Source organism: Corapipo altera, unplaced genomic scaffold, assembly GCF_003945725.1.
Source record: "Corapipo altera isolate COAL_440 unplaced genomic scaffold, ASM394572v1 156, whole genome shotgun sequence".
Classification (NCBI taxonomy): Eukaryota; Metazoa; Chordata; class Aves; order Passeriformes; family Pipridae; genus Corapipo; species Corapipo altera.
The window spans coordinates 12,893-37,714 of NW_020885153.1; the positions used below are offsets into that span (position 1 = coordinate 12,893).

The following is a 24,822-nucleotide window of genomic DNA, read 5'->3' on the forward strand; positions in this document are numbered from 1 at the left end:
GCCCCTCCCCCTTTACCTGGCCCAGGTGAGTTGGGGGGGACACAGACAGACAACCCTCCCAACCCCCATCCCTGAATTCCTCCCCCCTCCCAAAAAAAAATGTTTAAAGCTCAACATTTCATTGATTTGTTCCGAAGTTGTAATTAATTAAAGGAAAAAAAAACAACAAAAAAATCAAACTTGGAAAAAAAAACATGGAAAAAAGGGGGGAGGCAGAAAAGTTGGGGACCCCCCCCCAGCCCTCCCCCATTTGGATTTACTGTCCTTGTTCCCAGGAATGTCTGGGATTTGCTCCCGGGTGTTGATATGAAGGGGATTTTGCGGGGGGGGAGAGGCAGGAACTGGGATGGGAATGAAGGAAATTCCCCAAAGAAAATCCAGGGAAAAAGCCGAAATGTGCAGCTGAGGGGACCCCCCCCCAATCCCAGCGCACACAGAGAGGTCAGAGGGAACACCCCAGATCCCACAGGGAACATTCCAGATCCTGGGGGGACACAGAGGGGACACCTCAGATCCCAGAGGGCCTCAGGGAACATCCCAGATTTGGGGGAGACAGAGGGGACTCCCCAGTTCCCAGAGGAGAACATTCCAGATCCTGGGGGGGTCAGAGGCCCCTCCTTCCCCCCACTCCTCCTCGCTTCCAGCGCGAGGGATTTTTGGGATGGAGAAGGAGAAGGGGGGGGGGCGATGGCAGCACTGGGGGGGTCCTGAGCCCCCAAATCCCGATGGGACAACACAGAACAGACCAGGATGGGGGGGAGAAAGGGGTAAAAAGGAGGGGAAATGGCACAGAACGGGAATTGTAAACGTGGCTGGGACCCCCGTCAGGATCCCAGAGTTTTCCTCAGGAATTCACTCCCTTGGGGTGGCTCTTGCGGGGTCTCCGTTGGGGGAGCCCCCCCCGGGGGGCTGTGGGGGGGCCTGGGGTCGGAGGGTTGTGGGGGCCGGGCCGGGTCCCGCTGTTGGGGGGCTCGGGGGGGCCGTTGTGCCGCGGGGTCGGGGCTCGGGGTCCTCCTTCTGCCTTCCGGATCCGCTGGGAAGGCTGGGAATGGAGGGGGTTGAGAACAGGGACCCCCCCCAAAACCCCCTCCCCTGGAACCCCGAATCCTGGGAATCTGGGAACCTCCAAACCCCCTCCCCTGGACCCCCAAATCCCGCTCTGGGAACACCTCAATCCAGAGAATCTGGGAAGGCTGGGAATGAGAAGGGGTGAGAACCTGGACCCCCCTCAAACACTCCCCCGAACCCCCAATCCATAGGGCTGATCCATCCAGGGAACCCCCAGAGCCCCCCAGGCCCCCCCCACACCCTCTCCAGACCCACCTCTCGGGGGGGGCCGGGGCCGTCCCCCCCCCGTGTCCCCCAGAGCCCCCTCGGGGGGTCCCGGGGCTTTCCCGGCCGTGCTGGGGGTGGGGGAGGCACTGGGGGGGCCCGGGGGGGCCCCGGGGGGCCCGGAGCTGCAGCGGGAGCGGCTGGAATAGCTGGTCTTGGGGTGGGACACTGGAACAGAGACAGCAGGGGAGGGGTCAGAGGGACTGGGATCACTGGGATACTGGACAGGATACTCTGGGAGCAGGTGGAGGGGCTCAGGTGAGCGACCCCAGGAGCCCCCAGCCCACCTTGGCCGAAGCAGGTGATGCTCCTCTTGAGCCCCTCCAGGTCGCAGGTGAACCTGCCGGCCCTGCCCAGCTCCTCGTCGTACTTGCGCTCGCTCACAAAGTGCTGCCAAAAGCGGGGAAAAGGGGGGGATTTGGGCTGGGAAGGGGAGCAGGAACAGGGAGATCCTCCCAGTTCTGTGGTGGAAGGGGGAGACCCTCCTGGTTCAGCCCAGGACAGGAGGGGTTTCAGGGAATTCAGGGAATGTGGAACTTTCCCCAGGTGTTGGGTGAAAACAGGATTTTACAAAACCACTTTAAATTCTGTTTGGAATCCAAAGTGTTTGGAATTCAAGGTGCCCCCCCAGGTGCCCCCGGGGCCCACCTTGATGTCAGCCCTGAGCTCCAGCAGCTGCTCCTCCGACATCCGCGCGGCCCCGTCCGTGAGTTTCCGCAGGGCCTCCGCCCTCCTCTGCCTCCCCACCAGGATCTCCACTGGGAAAACAGCCCTGGATCAGGGAAAAACCACCCCCCCGACCCCCCAGGCCCCTCCCTGGGGTAATTCCAGCTCCAAACAGGCACCAAACCAGAGGTGGAAGCTCCAGGAGGGACGTTGGGAGCAGCTCTGTCCCTTTGGGTCTTTTCCATTAGATTTGCCCCCATTCTGTCAGGGAAATCCCATCAGCCCCCCTATCCCGAAAGGTGGGATGTAGGAGAAACCCTGAAGGGAATTTCATGGAATTTTATGGAATGGTTTGGGTTGGGAGAGACCTTAAAGGTGAGCAGAAAAGCTGTTTCCATCCTCAGGAATGTCAGGATTTCGGGAATTCCCACCCTCTGGGGAGGTTTTGTAACAGCCATGACGGAGTCCTGAGGTGTTCGGGAATGATGGGAACAGGAAGGGAATCCTGGGAAAACCCCTCCAAGAACAGCCCCTTACTTGCTTCTGCCTTCACTTTGTCCATCTCTGCCAGCAAAGCCACTTCTCGGTCCATGAGGCTGCGGAAAACAGGGAAAAGGGAAGGGATTTAGTGCTGGAGAGAGCAGGGAAAGGCTCCGGGAGGAGGATCCAGCCGGGACACACCGGCAGGTGGAGCTGGAACTGCGGGAAGCGCCCAGAGAGCCCCGGATTGGGCGGGAAGGGGGAGGGGAGAGGGGGGACAGGGCGGAACGGGGGGCGGGAGGAATTGGGGAACAGGAGAAATTGGGGAACAAGAACTGGGAGCAGAGAGTTGGGGACAGGAGGATGAACTGGGGAGCAGGAACTGGGAGCCCCACAGGGCACCTGGAGCCCTGTGAATTCTGCCATGCCTGAGGCCCTTGGGGACACACAGGGGACACACGGGGGACACACGGGGGACACGCACGGGGGACACGCACGGGGGACACACGGGGGACACACGGGGGACACCTGAGCAGTGCACAGCCCCAGGGCCTCAGGAGACTGAAATCCCCCCCAAACAGCAGCACCGAACCTGGGCCAGAGTCATCCCAGAGCTGTCATCCCAGAGACCCCTCAGCTGTCCCAGAGCCCCCTCGGGTCACCCAAAGGGCCCCCAGGGGAGGCAGAACCCTCTCAAGTTCCCCAGAGCCCCTTTAGGTGACCAAGAGCCCCCTCAGGTCACCCCAAGTCCACCCAAGTGACCCCGAATCCCCGGGGTGAGCCAGAGCTCTCTCAGGTGAGGAACAGCCGCCCAGGGAAGGCAGAACCCTCTCAGGTGCCCCAGAGCCTCCCAGATCTCCACATCCCTCTGCTCCCGCTCCAGAGCCTTTCCCACCCATTCCCCCAGGTGCCAACAAACCCCAAAGGAATCCCAGTCCCCCCAGTCTGGCTTTGTGCAGAAACTGGCTCCCAGACAGACCCTGGGCCCCTCTGCCCCAGTTCCCGGTTCCCACTGCTCCAGGTGAGTCAGGAATTCAAATCCAGCTCTTTAATTGGGCTCATTTCCCTTTTCATTCCCAACTACAAAAGCCCAAACCCTCCTGTCCCTGTTACCCCCCTCGGAGCCACCAGGGGACAGCAGGGTCAGCCCTTCATCCCTCGCCTTTTTTGAGGGAAAAATGTTGGAAAATGGGTAGAATGTTTAATTTAGTCCCTGTCTGAGGCACTGAAATACCAACCCCCCCTTCCCTGGGAGGGAGGGGGATCAATCTCCACAATTCCCTGGAACAGCAGCTCTGACATTTGGCTGCTTCTGGTGATTTATGGCTCCCTCCTCCTGCCTTTTTCCAGGGCAGGGAAGGGGCAGAGCCACGGGAATGAGGCTTCTCCCTGCTCCCAGGAATTCCCAGAGTGGCCACACCTGGATGTGCAGCACCCAAAGGGCCTCAGTGTCCCCTGGAAAGGGCAGGAATTCCGGGAGCTGGGGGAGAAAGGGGGAATGTGGCCTTATTTGATTAATTCCCAGCCATTCCAAGCCATTCCCAGCCTTAATTAATGAATTCCCAGCCATTTCAGGCCATTCCCAGCCATTCCCAGAGTGTTCACACCTGGATCTTCCCCTCCCACAGGTTCCCTTTCCCTCCTGCCCATCTCTGTGTGAGCATCCGGAATTCTCGGATCTGGAGAAGGGTGGGAATGTGGGTTAATTAAATATTCCTTAATTAATGATTAATTATAATGCAGGAACAGTCTCAGGGCCTCATCCTGTTCCCAGGATTATTCTCTGTTAGCCAGGAATTGAGACCAGGATTAATCCCTGTTAACCAGGAATTAGTACCAGGATTAATCCAAGGAAAGGATGTTTTCCAGACCTGGAAGAAGGTTTTTACACGTGGAATTTGTGTGGAGAGGTTAAAAAATCCTTAAACCCCCACTCTAATAATATAAAATTTCGATAATATAGTTAATGTTATATAAAATAGATAATAATACATTGTAGGTAATTATAAGATGTATTATCAAAATGATTATTATAATATATTCTGTGTATTATAAATAATAATATGTAAATATATATAATTATATAATAAAGACAATATAGCTGGGATAAGGCTGGAATTCCCTCTGGGAGTTCTCCAGGCTCAGCCCAGAGACCCCAAAGCCCCCTGGGCACCTTCGACCCAAACCCTCAGGGAAATTCCAGACTCATTGATTCCCATTTTTAACTGATTTTAAGCTGATTTTAAGCCTGGAAAAAAACCAAACACTTCCTTCAGGGAAGCATTTTCCGGTGGGAATGTTGCAGGAGCACAAGGACAAGGCCACAATGAGCAGGCAAAACTGGCTAAAAGGTTTTAAATTCTTGGGTTTAGTAATTTAAAACTGTCAGGTTTTTGACACAAACAGCTTTTGACACCAAGAGCTGCTGAAATCCCGGGATGTGGGAGCAGGATTTCAGCTCCTTGTCAACCCAGGGCAGGAGTTTATGGATATTTTCTTGTTTTATGGATATTTTCTTCCCCCAAAACCAATATTTGTGCAGTTTCTCAGGGCTGGGTTCAATCAGCTGCTCCAAACATCATCCCCAGCACAAACCCAGCCCCAATTAAACCCCAGCACTAATTACACACAGAGGGCACAGTTTAAGCCTGGATTAAAATGGGAAAACAAGGCTTTTGATGTGTTTTTAGACCTCCCTGGTAACATCAAAGTCAAGCCTAATTTAAGGGTTTCAAACGGGAATGTTTGTTCCTCCAGGGACAGGCAGCAGCAGGCCACAAGATCCCAAAACTTCTCCTTCCACATCCCAAAATTTCTCCTTCCAGCTCGGCTCAGAGGGCAAGCCAAGGCACAAACCTGGCTGGTTTTAGTCATGGATTCATGGAATGGTTTGGGTTGGGAGGGACCTCAAAGCTCGTCCAGTCCCACCCCCTGCTGTGGGCAGGGACACCTCCCACTATCCTGGGGGATCCAGCCTGGCCTGGGACACTCCCAGGGATGGGAAATCCTCTGTAAAATCCATCCCAGCCCCTCACAGCCTCATAGGCAGGAATTTCATCCCAGAATTCCATCTAAATCTCCCCTTTTTCCAGATAGAAGCCCCTCACCCCTTGTCTTTGTCTGTCTTCAGCTCCTGGAGCCCCCAGGGAAGGAAAATGCCCTTTAAAGGTGATTCCAACCCAAACTGTTCCATGATCCCAGGCAAAAAAACAGGAAGAGCTGCTCAAGCCTGGAATAATTCAGGGAAAATCATGGAATGTTTTGGGTTGAGAAGGAGCTCAAAGCCCATCCAGCTCCATGGGCAGCGATACCTCCCACCATCCTGGGACACTCCCAGAGGGTGGTACAGCCACAACCCCACTGGACAACCAATTCCAGCCATCCCAGGAGCAGGATCCATCCCCAAATTCCCACCCACCTGCTCTGGAGCTCAGCAAAGACCTGCTTCATCTTCCTGATGGATGTGTCCATCTCCTCCTTGAGCAGGGCCCGGTACCGTGCCAGGGACACGGAGCAGCGCTGCAGGTCCTTCACAGACTTCTCGATGTTCGACCCTGGAACAGAGGGAACAGGCAATTCCAGCCTCTGGATCCTTCCCAGGGGCACGGGAAGGAGGGAACAGGCAATTCCAGCCTCTGGATCCTTCCCACGGACACGGGAAGGGATGTTCCAAAAACAGCAGGGATCAAATGCAGCCCTGGGCTGGGTTTGGGCTGGAGATGAGCAAAGCCCAGGCTGCTCCAGAGCCCAGCACGAGGGAGATCAACGGTTTGTCTGGGAAGGGAATTTCATGGAATTATGGAATGGTTTGGGTTGGGAGGGACCTTAAAGCTCATCCAGTTCCACCTCCACCAGGACATCTCCCACTATCCCAGGTGGCTCCAACCCAGCCTGGGACACTGCCACGGATGGGAAATCCATGACTTCTCCAGGACTGAATGTCTGGACTCTCCAAGGGATGAAAATCCTCCCACCAGGAGGTGACAGGACCCGTCCTTTCGGGTCCCGGGGGCAGAGTTTGGCTCCTGCCAAGTGAAATTAAGGATCTTGTTCCACCATTCCCTGAACTGTGCCCCTGATCCCCCCCAGCACAACCTCCCCGGTCACCGGGGGGTCTCCAGGTCCCTCCTGTCCCTCCCTGTTATTGTCACATCCCAGATTTGGACAAAACACCCCAAAAGGGGGGGGGAACCCCCTCCAGGGCTGTCACTTGTTGTCACTCGTTGTCACAGCCCCGGCCTGACCCTTCACAGGTTCTCAGGAACAGCCCCGGGATGTGACGGGGCATGGGGGGAGGGATGAGCTGTCCCTGCTCCAGAGAAAGTGCTGGAATTCCTGCTGTGCTGGGAGGAGGAGGAGGAAGGACCTGGACTACGGGAGGTGCCCCTGCCCAGGGCAGGGGGGTGGCACTGGATCACCTTCAATGCCCCTCCCAACCCAGACCATTCCATGAATCCATGGCTTTATGGTTTTCCCTCAATTATCCAAGGCTTGAGCAGCTTTTCCTGTATTTTTATGGATATTTGACATATATTTTACGGATATCTGACATATTTTACAGACTGATGAGTTCCCCTCCCAGTCTGGCCTAACCAAGCCCAGCTCCCAAGGCCTTCCCTCCTCCAGGAGCGGCTCCAAATCCTCCAATCCCTCCACATTCCCAAGGTTTTGTGTCCTTACCCATTTTCCTGCCGGGGGGTGACACCGGAGCCTCTTCCCGGGGGTCGGAGTGGGGGGGGGGCAGAGCCCTGGGGGGGGGGGGGGGGGGGCGCCTGGGGGGGTCAGGGCCGGACAGTCCATTCCTTAGGCCGGGCTCTGTTGGGGAAAGGCAAACTCTGAGCCAAAAAAATCCAGCAAAAACCAGGATTTGGGACCCAAAACCAAGGAAAACACCTCCCAGAAAAAAACCCAGAAAATCAAGGCTGTGCTGAAAAAATACCTGGAAAAATTAGGATTTAGGACCCAAAAACATCCCTCAAAAACCCCACCAGAAAATCAGGATTTAGGACCCAAATCCAAGGAAAATCCCCCAAAATGCCCTTCAGCCCCTCCCCACCATTCCCATTCCTGGTTTTCCAGCACTGACCATCCACTTCCCTGCCATCCATCGACATCCCATCCAGGCCCTCACTCAGGGAATCCACAGATTCCGTGTCCTGGGCGCAGCCGTTCATGTGGAATCCGTTCATCCCCCCCTTCTCCCAGTTTCCAGGGGTCTCCTCTCCAGGAGGAACTGGTTTTCCAGGGGCTGGGAGGGCAGAGCTGGAGCCACTGGGAAGTTTGGGTTTGGGTTTCTTCTTTTTGTTCTGGGAATTTCAGTGGGGGGGAAAAAAATATGTTAGTTGTGATTCCTGAGGGGATTTGTGATTCCTGGAGGGAATTCTGGCTGGAAGGGAAGGGAGTTAAATGGGTTTGAAGAGGAGGAGGGATTTATCCCACAATATGGGAATGCAGGGGGATTAATGAGGTGTGAAGGTGTCATGCCTTGTGAAATCTCATGGAAATCCCACTGGAATCCCACAGGAAATCTCATGGGAAATCACAGGAATCCCATGGGAAATCATGGGAATCTCATTGGAAATCTTCTGGGAATCCCACTGGAAAATCCCATAGGAATGCCATGGAAAAATCACAGGAATCCCATGGGAAACCTCGTAAAAATCCCACAGGAATCTCATGGGAAATCTCATGGAAATCCCACAGGAAAACAGGGAATTTTTGTGCCAGGTCCCCACAAGGTGCAGCTCAAAATCCCTCTGGGATTCCCTTTCCCACCATTCCCAACTGGATCCCCCAAATTCCAAAGGTTTTAGGGAATATTTAAGGAGTGGTACCTTTTTTTTGCCTGTCACAGTCCATTCCTTCAGCACGTCACTGGCATTCCCTGCAAAGGAAAACAGGGATGAGAGGTGGGAAAAGGAGCATTTCAGGTTCTTCCCAGACACTTGGAGGTGCTTCCACACCTGGAAAACCAAGTTTCAAATCTCCTGGTTGATGGAATAAAAGGAGGGTTTTGAGCTGGGCTTTGGGAATTCCCAGTTGAGATGTTGCTCCCTTGGGATACAGGGGAAAAATCCCATTTTCCAGGGGAAAAATCCAGGTTTCTGAGGAAAAAAATCCCCGAAATCTCCCCTTTGGCTCTGCCATTTCACAGGTTTGGGCACCAAATTCCTGTCCACAAACACAGGATGAACCTTCCACACCCCAAGTTCCATCCCAAATCCCAGAATTCCCACCTTCCATGAAGGCCTGGACTGTTTTATCCACACAGTTGTCAAAGTGTTGCAGGACCAGGACGATCTCATTGTTGCTCCTGTTGGGAACGATTGCTCGGACAGCTCCGATCTGGGGGGAAAAACATGGAAAACTGGCTGGAATTTGGGCCGTGGGAGGTGATTTATCTGGAATAAAGACTCCAAAGGCTCCTTTACCTTTTCCTTCATGTTCTCAAAGGTCCCTCCCTGGGCCATCACAGTGTTGGACTGAACATCAAAGATAAATCCCGAGGGATCTGTGGGAAAAGGAAAGTCCTAAATAACTGTGCCAAGGAGAACATGGCCCCCCCCAAATCCCACTAATCCCAAAATCCCAGCACCTGAGAACGTTGTCCAAACCCTCCCTGACCTCTGGAATTATGGAATACTATCCTGGATCAAAGTCCAGCTCCAGGCCCTGCTCAGGACACCCCAAAACCTCCCTAATTCCCAAAATCCCAACTTCTCAGAGCCTTTCCCTGAGCTCTGGCAGGTTTGGAGCCTCTTCCTTCCCTGGGGAGCTGTTCCAGGGCCCCACCCCCCCCTGGGGGTTGGATTTATCCCAAAATCCAGCCTAAACCCTCCCTTGGCACAGCTCCAGCCCTTCCCTGGGATCCCCCAGAGCAGAGACTGGGATGAACAGTGACCATTCCCACCCCTCATCCCCACATTAAATCTCCCCCTGATCCCAGCAACAAAGAGTTAAGGAGCCTCTGGAGCAGCCCTTGGATACCAATTTCCTCCTCCTGGAGACACCAGTGGCATCCAGACTGATAAATGGGAATGAAGATCCAGTAGTTTGTGTTCCAGGAGCTCCCAGGGAATGTTTGGATGCTCCAAGAGACCCATAAACGGAGACGAGCCATCACTGACATCCAAAAGGTCACATAAATCTGCACATCCCCAGCCATTCCCGGGGGGATTTCCTGCCAGGCAGGTCTAATTCCAGGTTTTAAGAAGGAAAAGGGATGTTGCTGTGGTTTTCTGGGATAAAATATGGTGGTTTAGGGCTCAGGAAGGGCCTTGGAGGGGATAAAAACAGGACCCCGAGGTCTGGAATGACCCCATTTGGCACCACCCCCCTTTCCAGGGAGTCATGGAATTATTAAGGCTGGAAAAGTCCCCTCAGACACCAAATCCAACTGTTCGAGAGGGCTTTTCCAAACTTGCTAATTCCATGAACCCCCTGAAAATCCCATGACCCTCTTGGTGCTGGAATTATTAGGGTTGGAAAAGCCCCCTGAGACACCAAATCCAACTGTTTGAGGGGGCTCTTTCAACCTCAATAATTCCAGGACTCCCCGGAAATTCCATGACACCTGTTCCCTCCTGAGACCTGAACCCCCAGGTCACACCATTTCTGTGCCAGTGAACCACACCCGGATCCCTTTTCCTTGGCAGCTCCCCAGGATTTGGGGATCCCACAGCCCAGTTCTCCTGCAGAGCCCCTCCGGTGTCCCCGGCTGTGTCCCTGCCCTCCCTGCTCCCTCCCCACCGACATTCCCGATATCCCAGAGCCGCTGGCTCACCCCCTCCCCTCCTGTAAATAACCAGGACGTGGGTCGGAGACGCCCCATTGACTCCCAGACATTGACGGAGCTTTTCCTCCCCCACAGCTCCAAACACAGTGACAGAGCCCTGGGAATGATGGAAAGGTCAGCCCTGGATTCTGAGAGGATAAATCCCTCAAAGCCCCTTGGCTGGATCCACATTCCCACCCCCCCACATCACTCCCCAGCATTCCAGCCCTTCATCTTCCAAAGGGCTCCAACCTCACCTCAACAAGGGGAATTAACGATGTTTTCCCCCAAAATTTTCACGGCAGAGCAGCCACTGAAGATCCTGGGGAAGGAATCCCAGAGTTCCAGGATCCCATGGATCCAGCCTGGCCCATCCCTCTGTCCCTTCCCACATCCCACCCAACTCGGTGCCATCCTGAAGTTGCCTCCATCCCCTTGTCCAGACTGATCCCAAATCATCACCAAGGACATTAAAGAGGCTCCTGAGCCCTGGCAAGTGCCCATTCCCAGCTGGAAGTGCTGGGATTTCCAGGGCAGGGAGCTCCTTCCAAGCCCCTTCTCCGGCTGCTTTGCTCCAGCCCCAAATCCTCCCGGAGTTCAGACACTTCTCATGCAAAAATTATGCACCTGAGCCGACCCCAAACCCGCTGGATACGGCCCTGGACGTGCTCCCAGGAATCCTTAATGGGATCTGCTGGCACTGGGGCTCCCCGGGAAGGGATGGAATTTCAAACGCGGCCGCTGAGACTCAGGAGTTTGGAATTTGCATTTTTGTGGGAAGGGAAAGATCCTTCCTTGGGTTGGGAAAAGCTTCTTCCACCTGTCAGGTAAAGCTCCTTCCCCATGTCAGGAAAAGCCAGATTTTCCCTCTGGCCAGAGCCTGAATTCCCTCAAAATAACAACTTCCCAATGTTTTCCCACAAATTCCCATCTTTTCCCTCAGCTTCCCCCTTGGTTTTCCCCTCCTAGACCCCCCAGTTCCCTTCCCAGGTGGGATTTTCCCTCAGCACTGACGGAACTGACTCCATTCCTTAAATCCTTAAAGGATTCCTTAAATGATTCCAAGGGCTCACACTCCAACACAACCACTGAAAACCACTCCCAAATGATCCCATATCCCGATTTCCAGGACTAATTGCCTGGATCCAGCTCAGGGCTCCTCAGGTCGGTGGCATTTCTGTGACAAAGCCTCTGGAAATAACCACTTTATGGAGAACAAAAGCTCTTCCAGGAGGGAAAGGACAGGAACTGTCAACTCAGGAGCCTTAAATTATTAATTAGTCAGTGCAAATAAAGAGAAAATGTGACCTCCCGACACACAAACACCCTCTGGAATTAATATTCCACACAAAGAATCCCCTGGAATCAGCTCCGAGGTGGCACAGAAAGGTGGGTGTGGAGGGAAAAAAACTGCTTCTGGTGCCACATCCAAGGAAAAAAAGGCTTGGAGAGGGTTCATTGGAGGTGCTTTTCCAAGAAGGAAGTGTTTTTCCAAGGCCTGAGCCTTCCCACCCCAAATCCAGGCTCATTCCTTGACTGGACTCCAAGGAAGGGGCTCCCACGAGCCACTCCAAGGAGGAATCCTGTCCCCAAATCCCAAATTCTGTGGAAAACACGACCAAATTTGGGGAGAATTAATCCATAAGGAATAAAAACACACCCCAAATCCAGGCCCAGCAATGGGATTTCACCACTGGGATCCCAAAAAACCCACAAAGCCCAGCTCTGCCACTTCCCAACTGTTATTTTTCCCTCAACATCGCCCTTTTTTCCTGCTCTTTTCACTCCTGCTGCCCATGGAAAGGCTGAGATATTCCCATTAGAGCCTGGAAGTCACAGCTGTCCGCGTGGGGAGCTGAAATGCTCCTAAAAATGTCACCGAGTCCGGGAGGTCCCGATGTCACCGAGACGGTGACAAGGAGCTGTCACAGGGCCCCGGAGGCTCCCCAGGGAACGGCGGGAGAACGAGGCCTTTTCCCAATTAAAAAACTTGGGAATCACCAGCCCTGGGCCGGGTGGAAAATGGGAGGTTTGATCCTGTCACGTCTCACCTTTTGTGTTCTGCTTTTTAGACATTCCCGGCTCCAAATTCGGCCACAGAACGAGGAGAAATGACGGGAATTCCGAGCGTTTTTGGGGACTGGGGAGGAAAATTCCCAGTCCTGGAGCTGTTGGGAATGAAGGACAGGTGGAGCAGCTCCTTCCTGGGGGAGGTTCTGTCCAGCTCCAGGCGGAATTTCTGGAAGAGAAAAGAGGGAACGAAAATAAGGGATGAAAAAAGGGAATTGCTGGGGTGGGAGGCAAAGTGTTCCCAGGGGCTTCCAGGGGTTTTTAAGGAATTGGGATTTGAAAGGGATAAAAGAGCCAGGTAGGAAAAAAAACCAGCTAAAAATAGATAAAAATTTGTATTTATTATATAGGTTTAATTTATGTCTTATTAGTGATATTAAATGTTAGAAATATAAAAAATAATGCCACAAAATATTGTCTACAATCACTATGGTTTCTATACTTTAATTTATATATTATAGAATTTAATATACTATAAGTTGCATGTAATGTTATATATTATAATGTTTATAGCATAAATGTAATAATTCTACATATTATATTTTTACAACATAAATGGCACATAAAGTAAATCCCATATAAAATAACCTCCATATATTACAAATATATGTAATTTCATATGGCTTTTTCTAATATAATTTTATATCACATAAATTATTCTATTATGAATTTTACAGCATATTATTTTTATACCTTATAAATTTTACAGCACATAATTTGTATTTAAAGGAAATCTTATATATTTATAACATTATTTTGTATATTTATAAAATATTACACATTTATGTTATATATAAATATTTTCTATATGAATTTTATACAATGTGCATTCTATGCTGTATAGATTTTAAGTATAATCTATATTTTGTATAATATACTTTTTGCTTAATACAAACACATAAATTATACTCAATATAAATGTTATGTAATATGAACTTTATTCTATTATAAATTATCCATAAAATATCCATAAAGCCCCAAATCCCTTTGGATTTGCTTCAGTTCAACCCTTGAATTTAAAGCCACTTTAAACCCCTGACAGTGAGTGAAAAAATCGAGGAGATTGGAACTAAAACAATAAAATCTGCCACAAATCCCAACATTTCGGGACCAGATCCCACCCAGGGACAACCCAAACTCCTGGATTTCAGGATTGATTCCCCCAGAAAAGGCAAAATCCCTCCAGCAACACCCAAACCCCCCGGATTTAACCCCTTCTTCCTGCTTTTTTCAAGGGGCACAACCCATCCTCCGAGGTGGAAATTCCAGGGGGGAGATTTTCCTTGGGGAAAAAAAAAGCAGGATAAGGGTTAAACAAAGACCAGGATCCAAAGGTGAGGGAACAATAGATCCGGCTCTGGGATAAACCTTCCTATGGAGCAGTGGGAAAGCTCCCAAAATTCCCATTTTCTATGGAAAACAGATCCCAAAATTCTCATTTTCCTCTGGAAAACAGAGGGATCTGGAGGTACAAAATATTTGGGATATTTGGGAGAGTTTGTCCCTGGCAGGAAAAGGGGCAGGAATGACCTCACAGGGAATTTGCTGCAGGATTAATTAACCCCTGGATCAAGGTTGTTTTTAAGGACTCAAAAGTGCCAGGGAATTTTTTTAAGGATTGACAAGTCCCAGGAATTTTTTTAAAGGATTTACAGGTCCCAGGATTTTTTTTTAAGGATTCACAAGTCTTGGGAATGCTCCAGGAACAGGGACAGAGTTTGGATTTAAAACCAGTCTTTTCCACTCTGGACTTTCCTTCCAAGCTCCCAAACTTATTCCCAAGGAGTGAATCCCAATGATTGAAATCCCAGATGAAATCAACCCTCCTTTCTGTACCAAAAAAAAAAAAAAAAAAACCCAAACAGGAAAAGGAATTTTTTACCTGGAAAGAGTCCCGAAAGGAAGGGATTAAACTCCTGCCTTCAGCTTTTCCCAGTTAAAACTCCTTCATCCCCAAAAAGCAAGTCTGGAGTTGGGAATTCCAGGGGGATCCGAGGGATTCCAGCCCAGTTTCACTTCCCTGCTTTGCTCTGTGGCCTGTGGCCAGAACCAGGAAACGCTGTGCCAGGAAAACCTTCGGATTCCAGATAAAGCCGGAGCTTAGGAAAGGCTGGAGCTCCCGCCCCGACCTCTGATCCCAGGATTAGAACCCTTTGGAAGGGCTTTAAACCCAAAGCTGGGCTTAAAATGCAGCAATTCAATAAAACCAAGACCAAAGTCCCCTTTATAATCTTATTTTTGGGAACAAAATCGGTGGGAATGCTCAGGAATGAGGGGTTGGAGCACCTTGGGAGTGTTTTAATTCCCCGGGTTCTAATTCATGGAACAAAGGGATGTTTAAAAAGTGCCTCTGCAGGGACATCCCGGGAGCAAATCGGGGCAAAAACACCTCAAAGGTCATAAAAAAGCTGGAAAAAATATGAGTTGTCTGTGGAGTTTTTTGAGAAAAGTCAAAAATCCCCCCAAAAATCCCACCTGAGCAGCCAAAAAATGGAGTTTTGTTGTGCAGTTTAAAGGAGGAAAATCAACAGGAATTAAGGGGGGTGGAACAAATGAGGGTTTGGAAAAGGGAATTTTGAGGAGAAAACGGAATATTGGGAATGGGAGTCAAAGCCCATGGATAGATAAAATGGGATAAAATGGTTAATTCTTGATAATTAATTAATAATAATTAATATTTCACCTGGTAAAGCTCCTGGCACCCGGCAGATCCCCAGGAATTCCAACCTAGCTTTAAGTGGGAATTTTCAACATGAAGGGTTGGAAAAAGACACTAAATCCAAGTGGGAATTCAGTGGGAAAACAGGAATTAACGCAAAGAGGAGGTGGGGGGGTTACAGAGAGACAGGAAAGCCCCAAAACTGCCCCAAAAATCCAGATTTCGATCAAATATTGTTGTTTTAAGGGAATTTCCGTGGAGCAAAACAACCCAAATCTGGCTGGAAGGACCAAATTTCTGCAGGAAACTTCCCCACGTCCCATGGAAATGCAGAGGATTGTTACAGGAGACTGTCAGCAGAGGGAAAACAGTTAAATTTCTCAGCCAGCAAGTCAAAAAAACCCCTCAATTCCCAAATTCCCAATTCCAGAGCTGGTTTTGCTCCATCCAGACTGATTATTCAAAGAAAATTTGGGTGGAAAAGTGAGAAAGAGGGAGAAATTTGTCTGGGTTTTTATCAGTCTCAGGGAGATTCGGCTAAAAGAACTGGTGTTTGAAAGAATTAAACAAAAATTGGGGGTTTTGGGGGTGTTTTGGGCTCCTGGAAAGGATCACGTGGATAATTGGCTTTGGAATTATGGAGCCTCATATTCCAGGTTATTTCCATCTTGGGGATCATCCCTGAGTACACAGAAATTGGCATTTTCTAATTATTTTCCAATAAAAATCCAATTTCCAACACTCTGGAGGCCCCAGGTGGGCCCTGACCCCCCTGTGGAGCACAAGGAATTAAATCCTGACTAAAAAATGGGATCAGACACTAAAAATCCAGGGATTTCTCACAAAAAACCACTGCAAAGTCCTCCCAAAAAGCTGAAAAAAGACACAAATTGTCTGTGAAGTGTCCGGGGAAGCTCAAAAATCCCCCCAAAAATTCCACCTGAACAGCCAAAAAATAAGAGTTTTATTCAGTTTAAAGGAGGACAAGGAACAGGAATTAAGTGGGAAGGGGGGAATAAACACACCCAGGGTTGGGATGAGGGTTTGGAAAAGGGAATTCTGAGCAGGAAATAAAATACATAAATATATAAAATATATTATAGATTATATAAATAACATTTAAAGAAAATATATAAAGATTTAACACCCCAACAGCCCAAATCCCTGTGCTGTGGTGGGAAGGTTTTTTTGTTCAGAACTCCCAGCTCCAGTTTTATCCCAAATTTTGCTGAATTCCCAGGAAATTTAAACCCTATACTTTGGGATTTTTTTCTCCCCCAAAACATGTGAAGTTCAAGTAGAGTAAAATAAACCTTTTTATCCCTTCTTTTCACACGTTCCTTGGTGGGTTCTGACCCAAAAGTGAATATTTTTGCCCCCAAACAGCCACAAAATGCATCAATCCAGGGATTTTATCCCAAAGGAAAGAAGGAGCAGCACCAGTTTGCCTGGAATTGCAGGGGTTTCCCCCCAAAAAAGTCTGTATAATCAGTTTTTTCCCCCCAAAAATCAAGATAATCAGTTTTCAGAAGCCTTTTAAAGACAAGGAAAGGCCAATTCCAGCAGCTCTTCCTATCCCAAAGGTGCTCCTGGAATACCAAACCCCATCTCAGGATTTAAAAGGAATAATTCCTTAATGTCCCTCTTGGGGCCGGGGGGGAAGTGGAAGGTGGGAGATAATGAGGTGTCTGTATTCCAGGGAAATCCACACATTTATTGTCTGGAATTATTCCAGGCACGGCTGGGAATGAGGGATTATCCCACATCCATCTTTTATGAGGTAACTGGGACACGTTTTCCTGCTTCAAAGGGGTAAAACTGTGGAGTTCAGGGGGTAAAATATTCCTGAACAAGGAGGGGAAGGAGAGGGGAAAAGGGGGGAAAAAGGGAGAAGGGAAAAAAGGAGGAGGGAAAAGGAAAGGAAAAGGAAGGGAAAAGAGGGAGAAGGAAAAAAGGAAAGGGAAAGAAGGGAAAGAGGGAAAGAAAGAAGGGAAGGAAAGAGGGGAAGGAAAGACCCCAAACTCTCCTTCAACTGCAACTGCAGTTGACCCTTCCCCTGCAACTTTTGAGGGAAGAAGCCTGAACATCTTCCAAAAGAACCATTTTTGTGCTGGGAAAGATCCCCAGGATCATGGAATCCAAGGAAAAACCTCCCAGGGAAGATGCGGTAGCTTTCCTGTGGGAGCATCCAGTGGGAAACACAGCCCAGACTGAGGGAAAAATAGTCCTAAACCCCTCAAAATCCCAAAATATCTGGTGGGACACTGAGGTCGAGCCCTCAGGAAGTTGTTGGGGAATTTTCAGGCCATTTTCCCCCGCTTTTCCAAGTTTTCCTCCCATCACAAGCTGGAGTTGAAGCTCCTGGGACCCCTCAAATCGCACCCTCAGGACCCCCAGGGGGGACAATTACACCAGAAAGCACCTCAGGGACAATTCCCACATCCCAATTAGAATCTTCCCCATTCTTCACGTGGAATTAAATCCCACGTTTCCCCTTCCATCCCTCTGGAATCTCTGTTTTCACAGGGAATGAGCCACAACTTCCCTGAAAGGGCTCCCTCAACCACAGCCTGGGACAGGAGCAGCACCCACAGGGAGGGAAAAGTGGGGATTAGGCTCTGGAAAAGTGGGATTTAAACTCTGGAAAAGTGGGAATCAGACTCTGGAAAAGCCTCCCAACATCCTGCTGCCTGGATGTCCCATGGAGAAATCCCTGAGTGGATGAGGAGGGTGAGAATCTGTGCTGATCCCAGGGACTTCGGGGGGGTTCTGGGGGGAACATGATGATGATGATGACGATAATAATAATAATAGTAATAATAATAATAATTTCTTGCCTATTTTCACCACGATAACTGTTGGGAATAACGACCAAGGGAAGGGAAAACCCCAGTCCCTGGGGATTTGGGAGCCATCTGACAACCCCAAAATTCCTGTCAGCCCCTTGGGCTGGCAAAGCTCCTCAGCCCCCCAAAACCCTCACAAAGCCCCTCAGACCTCCCAGAAGCTCCCTCCACCCCCCCATAAGTACCCTCAGAGCCTCCTCAAATCCTCACAAGGCCCCTCACCCCCCTATGACTGGACCCCTCAGACCCCCCCCAAAGTCCCTCAGCCCCCCAGACCCCTGTGACCCCCCCAAACCTTCACAAGGCTCCTCTGACTCCCTCAGATCCCCCAACTCATCAAGAGACCCCTCAGCCCCCCCAAGGAGACCCTCGGCCCCCCACCCCCAACCCCTCACGAGACCCCTCGGCCCGGCCCCAACGGCGCCTCCCCCGCCTCCTCCCGCCCTCCGGGCCGATCCCGGAGGTGCCCGGGGGGTGTCCCGAGGGGTGTCCCGCACTCACCGGGGGGTCCCAGGGGGGTCCCGGGGGGTCTCTCTCTTTGCCCCCCCCCCTTCTCCTCCTCCCGCGATCGCTCCGCGCGGGGGCCACAGCCCGGCAGAGCCCCCTCCGCGCGACAGCCAATCAGCGCGCGGCCCCCGCCCCGCCGGCCAATCACCGTGCCCCCGCGGGGAGCGCTCTGCCAATGACAGCGCGGGCCCCTTTAGTCCCGCCCTCCACCGCCGTTCCGCAGCTAAGCCCCGCCCTCCCCGCGAGAGGGGCATGGCTAACCCCACAGACAACCAATCAGATTCCTGAATCTTTTGATCACGCCCATAATGGGCGGGGCGAATGGCACCGAACGTGGACGGAAACTGGCGGAAATGCCCGAATGGGGGGGGGGTCGTTGGTGGGAGGGGGTCCGGGATCGGGAGATGGCGGGTTCGAGTCCCTGCCTCGACACAACGAGGGACGGCAGGGGTGAGGGAACAGAGGAGTGTCGTGTTTGTCACAGTGTCACCCCCCCGCCGCCCGCCGCGGCCCCGCCAGCTCTTCGTAGGCCTCCTGCAGCTCGATGAAGCGCCGCTCGGCCTCCTGCGCGCGGTGCCGGTTGTGGTCGGGGTGCCAGAGCTTGACGAGCTCCCGGTAGCTCCGCTGAACGTCCTCGGCCGAGCAGCCCCCGCGGAGCCCCAGGACCTGCGGGAGGCACAGGGCAGGGCGGTGGGAACGGTGGAGGGGGAGCCCAAAGCGGGGGTGTGGCCCCCGGAGTGTGGGAGCGGCCGAACCACTTGGACCCCCCATCCCAGCTTCCCCCACCCATGGCCCCCCCGTCCCAGCCTCTCGTATGTCACAACCCCCCATCCCAGCATCCCTCATCCCACAGACCCGCATCCCACCCCCTCCACCCCACAGACCCCCGTCGCAGCCCCTCCTACCCCACAGACCCCCATCGCAGCCCCTCCTACCCCACAGACCCCCAGCATGTCATCCCCTGCCCCATGGACACCCCAGCAGAGCATCCCCCACCCCACAGCCCCCATAGCCCCCCATCCCAACATCCCCCGCCCCAAAGCCCCCCCAACAGAGTATCCCCTGTCCCACGGACGCCACGGACCCCCCAACCCACCATCCCCCTCCACCCTGACCCCCCAGCCCCCCACCCCTCTCGTCCCCCCCCGCGTCTCCCTCACCTCCAGCGCCCGCCGCCTCCTCTCGTTCGCTCCGCTCCCCGCGCCCCCCCGACCCCCCTCGGGGGCCCCCCCGACGACCCCCAGCCCCTCGAGCAGCGCCCACCCCGCGCGGAGGGGCAGGACCCCCACCCTGAAGGGCAGCGTCAGGACGGTGCCCGCGACCCCCAGGGCCCTGCTGACCCCCCCCCAGGCCAGGGGGCCCCCGAAAGCCGCGACCCCCAGCCCCAGGTGGCACAGCCGGGCCGACAGCGGGGGCGGGGGGTCCCGGGGGGGTTCGAACCGGCGGTGCCACGCGGCCACCGCGGTGGTCGCCAGGCTGGTGGGCAACAGCCCGCCCTGGAAGAGGAGGGAGGAGAGGAAGGCGGCGACCAGGACGCGGGGGCGGTTGGTTCCTTGGTCGCCCACCGAGGCCACCAGCAGCACCCCCAGCGCCACGGCCAGCGGGGGGGGCACCCAGGGGACCCCCAGCGCGGCCACCAGCCCGAAATACGCCCCCACCAGCAGCTGCCCCGCCACGCGCGGGGGGGCTAAGGGTGGGCACGGCCCCAGTTTGGGGGGGCCGGGGGGGACCGTTGGCGGTCGCCACCCAGCCCGGGAGGTGCCACAGGTCCCAGAGCCACCCAGCACCGAAGCCCCCCAGGGTGAGGATCCAGAGCAGGGCGTGGCGGTCGCGGCCCAGGTACAGGTGGTGCAGCCCCAGGAGCCCCCCGAGCGCCCACAGCCCCAGGGCCACCACGAGGCTCTTGGCCATTGGGGGGGGTGGGCTCGGGGGGTCGGTCCTGGGGGTCCCTGGCGCAGCCCCGGCGTCTGGTGAGCTGTGAGTAGGGGGGTGAGGGTCAGGGACCCCCGGTCATGCCGATGTCCCCCCCATGTCAGGGACCTCCAGGGATCTGCTGGTGCACCCAGGACACCCTGAGCCCACCCAGCACGCTGTGAGCCCACCCGGGACCCCCTGAACCCACCTGGGACCCTGTGAGGCCCCCCGGGTCCCACTGACCCACCCCGAGCCCCCCAGCCCCCTGTGAACCCCCCCGGGCCCCCCCGCCCCACCTGTCCCTGCGCTGCCGTCGCCGCGTCACCCCCAGACTTTGCCCTGGGCAAAGGGCACCATGGGGGGGGCACTGCACAGGGGGGGGAGACCTGCAGGAACCTGGAGCCCCCCCAGACCTCCATAGCCCCAGATCCCCATCCCGAAGCCCCCCCCTCTCACCACCTCCCCGAATCCCCTCTCAGGGGCGTCCAGGGGGGCTGCCACCCCCCCCGAATCGCTACTGCCCTGAGGTTTGGGGGTCTATCACCCCCTCTCGCTGCTGCCTGAATGGGGACCCCCAGACCCCCCGTTTTTGGGGATTTTGGGTGTGCGTTGTCCCCCCACCGCTGCTGCCCTGAGGTTTGGGGGTCCATCACACTCCCTTTGTTGTTGCCCTGGGCCTGGGTGGGCCCCCCAGCCCTCTGGTTTTTGGGCCCAGCCCACCCCCGCTGCTGCCCGAACGAGCCCCCCCCGCCCCCCCCCCCCCCCTCATTTTTTGGGGGTACCTCCCCCCTACTCTCTGCTGTCCCCCCGGTTTCAGCAGAGCTGGAGCTCCCCCCGGTGCCCCCCCTTTACCGTGGCCGGGGGGCCGCTGTAGCTCCCCCGTCTCGCTGCCGTCAGGGCTGACGGGCCCCCCCCGCTGCCCACCCGCGCCTCGCTGCCTCCCTGACAGCAGCTCCCGCGGGACCCCCGCCCACGCTCCGCTGCCCCCTGGCCCCGACAGCCCCAAACAGGGGGGTCCAGCCCCCCCCGCGGCCCATTTGGGGGTGTCCAGCCCCCGCCAGCACCACTGGGGGGGTCACCGCAGCCTGGGGAGCCCCCAGATCTCTCAGTGTTCCCCCCCCCTCGGTGCGGGGGGGTCTCTCTGACATCCCGATCGATCCCTTTAAATATCTGGATTTAAAAATGTCAAATTTGCCTCGAGTCGATGGGGAGGAGGGGGGCTGAACCCCCCCCCGGCCGCCTCAACTGCTCTCGGAGCCCTCCGGCACCCCCGGGGGGTGCAGAGGAGCCCTGGGGGGGTCGCGGGGCGCTGGGGGGTTTAAGGGGGTCCTCAACCCCTCCCTCCCCAGCGCCGTTTTGGGTGTAATTGATGCCATTGATCGACCACGGCCACCGACAGGGGGGGCATCGATTTGGGGGAAGTTTGCTGGGAATTGGAGCATCTGTCACCGCCCGGGCACGGGGGGACACCGGGGACACGGGGGGGACACGGGGGGGGGCACGGCACGGGGAACACGGTGGGAGATAGGGGAGGACATGGAGGGGACATGCAGGGGACACGTGGGGGACACGACACGGGGGCACATGGAGGGACATGTGACCCGCAACCCACACAGACACATCTGTGTGCTCTCACACGTCACACACATGTGCACACACACATGTGCACACACACACCAGTGTGTTGTCACACACACACACATGTGCACACACACACTCACACGTGTCACACACCCCAGTGTGCTGTCACACACATGCTCTCACACACACGTGTCACACACACACACACACGCACGTGTAAACACCCATCCCCGTTCCCGTCCCCTCCCGCCCCCTCCCCGGTGCCCCCCCCCGGCCCGGGGGTCCCCGCGGGCTCGTCCATCACCGCCAGCGCCGCGGGCCCGGAATTGGGGGAATTTTGCCTGGATTAGGCGCGAGGCGCATTAATCCATTAGAAATGTCAGCGCGCGGCACCGCTAATTGTCTCATTTAAATGTCTATTTGTCAGCGCCCGGCTCAGGTGGGCATGAGGCGCATCGCAATGAGCCCCCCCGGCCCCCCCGGCCCGGCGGGGAGGGGGCAGTGAGGACGGAGATGGGGGTCCGGCGGCCCCCCCCCCCCCACTGCCGGGCTGGGTTTGTGCTCCGACATCTCCTGAATCCCTGATAAATGTCGCTTGTCCAGAGAATCGAACCCGGCCCGGCCTGTCCGTCCATCTCCTGCCGGGGGGGCGGACAAGGGGGGGACACGAAATCCCCCCGCCTCGGGGATCCCCCGCAACCCCTTCCCCCGGGACGGGCAGCAGCCGGACCCCACGGCTCGTCGCGGTGGGGGCAAAATGGGGGGTCGTGGTGGGGCGGGGGCTTGGCACCTTCCCGGGGGGCACAGGGGGAGTTCGGGGTGTGGATGAGACCCGCCAGCACCGCTGTGGGGCGAGGGCTCAGCACCATCCTGCGGGGCACACGGGGAGTTTGGGGTGCAGATAAGACACCTCCCCCCAGCACCGCTCAGCCCTGGGGCAATGCGGCTGCTCTAGGGTGGGACCCCACCCCACCCCACCCCATCCCATCCCATCCCACCCCACCCCACCCCATCCCACCCCACCCCACCCCACCCCATCCCATCCCATCCCATCCCATCCCACCCCACCCCATCCCATCCCACTCCACCCCATCCCATCCCATCCCATCCCATCCCACCCCATCCCATCCCATCCCATCCCATCCCATCCCCGAGCCCTTCACTGCCCGGGGGGGGGCCTGGCACAGCACCCTGACCCCCCCCCGGCCCTAATAAAGAGCAGTCACTAATGAGCTGGGGTGGAGGGCTGAGGATGCCCGGGGGGGTGCCAGGGCGGGGGCATTGACGGTTGGGGGGGTGGTGAGGGCTGGGGGTGCCAGGGCAGGGAAGGGGGCTGAAGTGAGGGCTACGGGGGCACACTGGGGTGCGGGTGGCAGCGGGGACTCCCCAGCGCCGTGACTCGCCTCCCCAGCCCCGCGACTCGCCTCCCCAGCCCCGCGACAGCTCCAGGACCAACCCCCGGGGGTGTGTGTGTGTCCCCGCCGCTGGTTCATTGTGGCCTCAAGGACAATTTTCCTCCAATTCGGGCCGTTTGTCCCCGACCCGCCCCGGGCCCCCCCCCGTGGCCGCCCCCATCCCATCCATATCCATTCGCACGGGGGTCCCCTCGACCCGTCCCCCCCCGGGGACAGCGGGGTGACACCCCCGGGCACTGGGGACGCTTCAGCACCGTGTACTGGGCGGCACTGGACGGCACTGGACGCGCTCCCCCCCCGAGCCGGGGGGTCCTGGGGGGCCGCGGAGGCAGCTGGTGACCGTGGGGTTGTGTCAGAACGGCGGGGGGGGACAGGGGGGCCGGCGGGGACACGGGGACGTGGTGTCATGAATTTATTCATGTGCTGCGGCCAAATCCGGCCCCGCCGCCCCCTCCCGCTCAGCCTCCCCGGCTCAGCCCCCCGCAGCCTGGGGGGGGGCCTGGGTCCGTGTCCTTAATCGGGGGGGGGGGATGCGGGGCGGGTCCTGGGCCCTGTCTGGGCTCAGCAGGATGGGGAAACTGAGGCAGGGATATGAAGGACCCCAAAGGTGGGGCTGAGCACCCCAAGCCTAGTTTTACCAGCTGCAGACTCAGCCCAAGAGGGATTCAGGCAGGATCTGATCGTGACTGAGCCCCCCCCAAACCCAGTGTAACCAGCTCCAGGCTCAGCCCAGGGGGGGATTTAGGCAGGATTTGGTCGTGAACCCCCCACCCCTCCCCCTCCTCCGCTGCCCCCCAGCCTCGCCTCCCCCGCCAGGACCCCCGGGGACCCCCAATGTCCTCTCGTGTCCCCGTCACCTCCCAGCCCTGCTAATTAGCACCCGGGCTTCCCCTCGTCGCCGTCTTAATTAATTCGCTGTTGCTGCTCATTAAGCTCAGCCCGCGCGGGGGTCGGGGCTCCACCGTGTCCCCGGGGCGGGGGGGACACACGGGGCGGCATCGACGCCCCCAGACCCTCCCCTCTGGCCCCCCCGGCGCCGTAATTTGTTGCACAAACACGGCGGTGTCGGGGCCGCATCGATCGCGGGCAGCGCGGCCGTAAATCCGCGGCCGATCCGCCGCTGATGATGGATCGCGGGGATCGGAGGGATCCGAGACCTTTGGAAGCGCCGGGAGAGGGAGAACGGACCCGATAAATCACCTACGGGAGGGGGGACGGGGGGAGTGGAGCCCACCCGTGTGACCCCTGAGTGGGGAGGGACACGGATGTGCTGGGGATGGATGTGGAACGGACACAGGGATGTGGGATGGACACACAGACACATGGGATGGACACGGGTATGGGATGGACACAGGGATGTGGGATGGACACAAGGGTATGGGATGGACACAAGGATGCAAGATGGGCACATGGATACATGGGATGGACATAAACACACAGGGATGTGGGAGGGACACAGGGATGTGGGATGGACACACAGACATAAGGGAGGGACACAGGGATGTGGGATGGACACACAGACATAAGGGATGGACACAGGGATGTGGGATGGACACACAGACGCAAGGGATGAACGCA

General features: G+C 55.6%; 2 protein-coding genes across 6 annotated transcripts; both read right to left on the reverse strand.

Moving 5' to 3' along the window:
* Positions 1–112: 112 nt before the first annotated feature.
* SPATS2 (spermatogenesis associated serine rich 2) lies at positions 113–18,810 on the reverse strand. Of its 5 annotated transcripts, none has more exons than XM_027670218.1 (14): positions 18,329–18,438; positions 14,205–14,396; positions 12,304–12,491; positions 8,910–8,989; positions 8,715–8,823; positions 8,313–8,362; positions 7,565–7,784; positions 7,159–7,296; positions 5,897–6,032; positions 2,536–2,594; positions 1,981–2,090; positions 1,620–1,722; positions 1,324–1,500; positions 113–1,042 (listed from the first exon to the last, which is right to left on the reverse strand). In XM_027670218.1, exons 3-14 carry the CDS (start codon positions 12,326–12,328, stop codon positions 825–827), a joined length of 1,425 nt encoding a protein of 474 aa, XP_027526019.1. In that variant the 5' UTR covers positions 12,329–12,491; positions 14,205–14,396; positions 18,329–18,438; the 3' UTR covers positions 113–824. The 5 variants fall into 5 exon arrangements, with proteins under 5 accessions (XP_027526019.1, XP_027526020.1, XP_027526016.1 ...); XM_027670219.1 differs by lacking the exon at positions 18,329–18,438 and adding an exon at positions 15,006–16,915; XM_027670215.1 differs by lacking the exon at positions 14,205–14,396 and having other exon boundaries at positions 18,329–18,810.
* DNAJC22 (DnaJ heat shock protein family (Hsp40) member C22) lies at positions 18,611–20,582 on the reverse strand. Its single transcript, XM_027670221.1, is given in 4 exon segments — positions 18,611–19,000; positions 19,495–20,019; positions 20,021–20,309; positions 20,545–20,582. Coding segments are annotated over 3 exon segments (930 nt in total). The 5' UTR covers positions 20,246–20,309; positions 20,545–20,582; the 3' UTR covers positions 18,611–18,820.
* Between the last annotated feature and the right edge of the window lie 4,240 nt (positions 20,583–24,822).

What these genes read in the sequence shown, in the direction of transcription:
- SPATS2 (XM_027670215.1), bottom strand. Translation starts at nt 18,588, where the DNA reads ATGCCCCTCTCGCGGGGAGGGCGGGGCTTAGCTGCGGAACGGCGGTGG. An exon ending in GACCCCCCTGGGACCCCCCG is followed by an intron (nt 12,492 to 18,328) that starts GTGAGTGCGGGA and finishes TTTCTCTTCCAG; the next exon opens with AAATTCCGCCTGGAGCTGGA. An exon ending in TTGAGAACATGAAGGAAAAG is followed by an intron (nt 8,824 to 8,909) that starts GTAAAGGAGCCT and finishes TTTTCCCCCCAG; the next exon opens with ATCGGAGCTGTCCGAGCAAT.